General features: G+C 42.9%; 1 protein-coding gene across 5 annotated transcripts in view; it reads left to right on the top strand.

Annotated features, from left to right (window-relative positions):
- The first annotated feature begins 208 nt into the window (after nucleotides 1–208).
- The window catches only part of LOC120719058 (membrane-associated guanylate kinase, WW and PDZ domain-containing protein 1), a 48076-nt gene continuing 43632 nt past the window's right edge, over nucleotides 209–4652 (top strand). Inside the window, exon 1 of one of the 5 annotated variants that reach the window (XM_040007932.1) lies at nucleotides 209–899. Coding sequence is in view for 4 of the 5 variants with exons in the window: in XM_040007934.1 (XP_039863868.1) it covers nucleotides 1362–1444 (83 nt within the window). In the remaining variant the exon portion in view is untranslated. Of the gene's footprint in view, nucleotides 900–979; nucleotides 1445–4652 lie in introns of those variants that run through there. The other 4 variants (XM_040007934.1, XM_040007935.1, XM_040007933.1 and 1 more) reach the window with 4 other exon arrangements.

Genomic DNA, 4652 nt, shown 5'->3' with positions numbered 1-4652 from the left:
ATATATTATAATAACACGTGTCCCTGATAATGCTCAGTGCCGTGAAATTGTTTGCGTTTAATTAAAAAACAATAAGGACCGAGTAGTCATTTTAATTTGAAATATTGGGGGAATATTTAGGTAAATTTTAAGAACATATAATATTTCCAGTCGGTATTCTTGAAACTGTAAAGTTTATAAGACTATTTCTGCATTATTTTCATAATTTTACAAGCATTTGAAATCAGTTTTCATTCGTGTTTCGAAAAGCAGTAGCCAGCGATGTATCCGGGCTCCCATACGTCCCAAAACATACTTGCAACATCCCTGAAGGACAAACTAGATTCTCACCTTCACTAACCTCACATTTATGATTTTATTACGAAACCACGCTTTCCAGCGCTGGATTAAATAACCTGCAGCGCAATTGTGGCTTAGAAAGTCTCCTGTTTAAATCTTGCTCTCACGCCTTTAACTCGTAAGCGAAAAGTGATGCTGCTGCTACTGCTGCTGCTGCAGGTACAAAGAGACCTAACAGGGGCGGTACTTTTAACTCTTTTATTCCCTCCCCTCCGTGCTCCTTAACTTCTCAAGATAACCTTCTCACTTGCCATTTATGCTTTCACTGTTTCTATCGCTGCAAAAGTCCATTTTAGTTGCACCAGCTGCAGCCTATACCCGCACTTTCAACCGGACAGTAAAGCCTAATCTAATTTTGTCTCTCTCACTTACGCCCCGGGAGCACCGCGCCTGCAGTTCAATGACACCTCTACCCGGTCAAATCGATAGTACCGATGTTGGTCTTTTTGTTAGCTGCTGCAGTTGCATCGATCAAATAACTATGCGTCCGTAAACAATTAACCTGGACCATCTCGCAAACAAGGAAGGGAGGATTTGAAGCGAGTAAGGCGGACATGGAGGTAAGTCCAGCCATTATTATTGACACTTATTGCACAAGTTAAACATTTGTAACCACGTCTTTCATCCATCCTCCACGCTGGTTTGCCCACAGCAGTGCAGCAGCTGTTACAAATTATGAGCGGCCGCTGTCACATTTGGCCGACAGTGTGTGTGTGTGTGTGTGTGTGTGTGTTATTTTCCCTCTCTCTCCTCTCCCCTCTCTCCCTCTCTCTCTCTCTAAGATCAGCACAGCTCTCAGAGCATCACTAGTGTCCAAATATATCCCGTCAGCCGCGCACATCGTATCTGACTTTGTCTGGGATACAGTGGCAGCATCTACACATCACTGCATTCCCACACCTTTTTAAAAAAAAAAAATTATACACCGGACTGCTGCTGCTACTGTTACTGCCGTTGCTTTTTAACAAAGCAACTCATTTTAATTAAGTATACTGGCTTGTCATTTAACCTCAGTCGGGTCAATGTATATAGACGCGTTCAAACGGATCCTCTTTGAAAGGCTGAACTGCTTGAAGAGGATGTGTGTGTGTCAGCGGCAAGGCAGGTTAGTATTTCCCTAAATATGGGAAATCTGAGAATTTGTTGTGTGTAAGCCAAGTGTGTGTGAGGTGAGATGAGGGGGGAGGTAGAGGGTGGACTGAGAGGAGAGAGAGAGAGAGAGAGTGTGTGTATGCATGTAAACTAGTCAGCCTGCGTGTGTGTGTGAGAGAGAGTGTGAAGAATGTGGGTTTGTGATTAGGGTGGCAGATCTTTTGGATAACAATGTCAGTTTTAACAGATGTAGCAGTTGTTAATCACGTGCGCATGCTTGGTTGTGTGTGTATCTGTGTGTATATGTGTGCACATGAACCCTTGAATGGCTTTCGAAAGTTTGTTGAGCCCCGTTTCATAAATCCATTCGCCCGTGTGTGTTTTTTCTCTCCACTTTTCAATCCCCTGCTCCAGAAATGGTCTTAATGAAATGCTCGATGCACCTGCACCCATTTTGCCCTCAGAAATAGACTGACTTGCAAAATGCACTCTATAGTTCACAGCCAGGTGTGTGCATGCATGTGAACAAGTGCCTGGCAGCTCTCTGTACATGCTTGCGTGTGTGAGTGTCTTTGTTGCAGTTCGTTTAGGGTGTGTCCTGGTTCGATAAAGGCATCTTGTATTAAATTGATGGATGTGTAACCCTGAGTTAATAGCGTGCATTGCCCTGGGTTTAGAAAGCAGTCAAGGTTATGCTGTTAATATAAATCTTTAATTTGTTAGTAGAGCAACATACATGGTGTGTTAGGTAGTCCACACACTGAGAGCTCCTTCTGCTCTGGTACTCACACTGTTTGTTTTGCCTTAGCTTCACCTATGCATCCAGCACCTGTTTTGCACATAAATAAGGAGAGCCTTTTATTCTGCATTTGTCCCCCTTTTGTTTCCAGTTATCCAGCTCAAGTTTTAACCACCAGTAAGTGGAAATGCATGTCAACTCCCCTTTCACCGCTAACAAGAGGGGAGGATGAAGTGAGGTGCATTTCTCCTCTGTCGTAGTAATGCATGTCATCTGGGAGTTGGTGATTGTCTAATTATGTACCTCCTGTGTCCTTCGGCATCATGAATATTCATGCTGCTGTTTTAAGGTGTGGTGAAAACAAAGTGTGTGTGTGTGTGTGTGTGTGTGTGTGTGTGTGTGTGTGTGTGTGTGTGTGTGTTTCAAGGCAGTTTACCCTTGACAGGGCAGGGCTACGCAGGCACATTCTCCCATCTGTGGTCCAAACCTTTGCTCCCAGCCACTGCTTTTGAATTCTACAGTTGTAGCTTGCTCTATTCTTAGTTCTCAGCAGTTTGTGTGCAGTCTGATATGAAATTTCAACAACAACAAAAGCATGCCCATGCTGGAACTACCTCTCGTGGCCATACCTGCACACACACTGAAATTCAGTTTGGATCGGCGAAGCTGCCTTTAAGTGGTTTACTCTGACTTAGGTAGAAAATCAATAACTAATCAATGCTAGTGTGTGGAGTTACAATTTACACAGTTCCATATTTGAAATGTCAAGAAGGCAATGAATCCTTGTATCCTTGAGTCAGATCTGAGTTGGACAACTGGGATCAATATCAGGTGGTGAGACTGGCAGCAGGAGCAAGCGAGGGTCACCTTCACCCATCCCTACTGAATCAGCAGTATCTCTCTTCCACACACACACAACTGAAGGCACACACAGACACATATACTTGAGGGCCTGCTTAGGTTACCAAACTGCGACCTCACAAAAATGCTCATTATAGTGAACTGAACCTTCCCTCCCATTTCCTTTTGAATTATTCATTTTGTTATTATGATTTCAGCCATTCTTTCATAAGGTTACCGCACCCTTCTCTGTTTGGATTCTGTTTCCTTCCAGGCTTCCACTGATTCCCCCTTTTTTATTTTTTCCATCCGCTTTGAATTTTCCTAATTTCTTTCTGCTTTTCCCTTTTGGTCTCTCTTATCCATCATCACTGTTGAGGAGCTGATCTGCTGTGTTTAATTAAACTGCTCCGTCTTCCTGATGAGAGCTAATCTGGGATCGCGGCGAGGGGTGCACCACTTTTGCGTAAAAGGGGACCTGTTGTCACAGCGCTGGTCCTCAGAGGAGCCGAGAGTCTGCACAACATAAAGTGACCCACTAACGTGCCTCCTGCCTTGACCTTGATCCCGTGACTCTAAATATACAGTTTGCCCAAGGCGAGCATCACTGAGCTGGTGTTATCCTTTCAGGTGTGTGTGTTTGTGTTTGTGTGTTTATCTGGGTGTTGCTCCAAAGCTCAACAATTTTTGGATCTCACACTAAATCCCCTTTTGTCGTCAACACCCAAGCAGCTTAGTAATAGTTCAATAAAAACATGAACTCGTTTTTGGATTTGTTGATGCCGTGCAGAGAAATTTTTTTTTTCATTCCTTCTATTCTTATCAGCTATTCATTGTGTTAAGTTTATATTGAGTGTGTAAGAGTGGAAAATGCTTTAGTGCATGTGTATGCCACTGTGCATGGCATTTTGAACCCACAAGCATTTAATCTTATATTTATAAATCTGCCACTGCTGTTTGTTTTATGTTGAGCACTCCCATGCCCTAGATTTGAGAGAGAGTGAGCATCAGGGAGGTTTAGTACACCCGGTGTTGCTTGTGCAGTTTGGTGTAAATGTTCGGAGCGAGAGGTCAGGGCGTGGGTAAGCGATAAGGCGACAAAGTCGGAGCTGGGAGAATTTTCCTGTGCATTTTCCATCTGTCTGCCACTCCACCAGTCGCATGAATTTAAGGTCACTGGTTATTTAAGATGCTTTACTTGGCTGACCTCCAACACCTCCTGGGAGGATGCTGCAAGATTAAGAGCAGTGTGCCTCACCACAGGTTAGAGGGAACAGATGAGCTTATAGTTCTCAGTGTGTGGGATGGGTTCAGCTGAAGGTTTTGTTTTCTTCACTGGTACCTAATTTTTCACTAAATACCCTTTTCTCTCTGAACTTCCAAGATAAATGTTTCAAGATGCATTCTGGGCTCTTTTCAGAATTAATGCCAGAAATGTTAGAAATAAATTGATTTAATTTATCAGCAGTTATTTTAAAGACTAAAATATTCTCTGGTTTTGTTCAATTTCTTTACCTTGTGTGATTTAGGAAGTCATTATGGACTTTGTCACAATGAGGCTAGTTTAGGACAAAAAGACTTATTGATAAGTCCAAACAAACCAATCATTAATAGTTAGGTGTAACCCTGGAATGATGCTTTA

This window comes from Simochromis diagramma, unplaced genomic scaffold, assembly GCF_900408965.1.
Source record: "Simochromis diagramma unplaced genomic scaffold, fSimDia1.1 OVJJ01000545.1, whole genome shotgun sequence".
NCBI classification, from domain to species: Eukaryota; Metazoa; Chordata; class Actinopteri; order Cichliformes; family Cichlidae; genus Simochromis; species Simochromis diagramma.
Note: the sequence above shows the minus strand (reverse complement) of the source record. Positions and strands in the feature narration are given on the sequence as shown.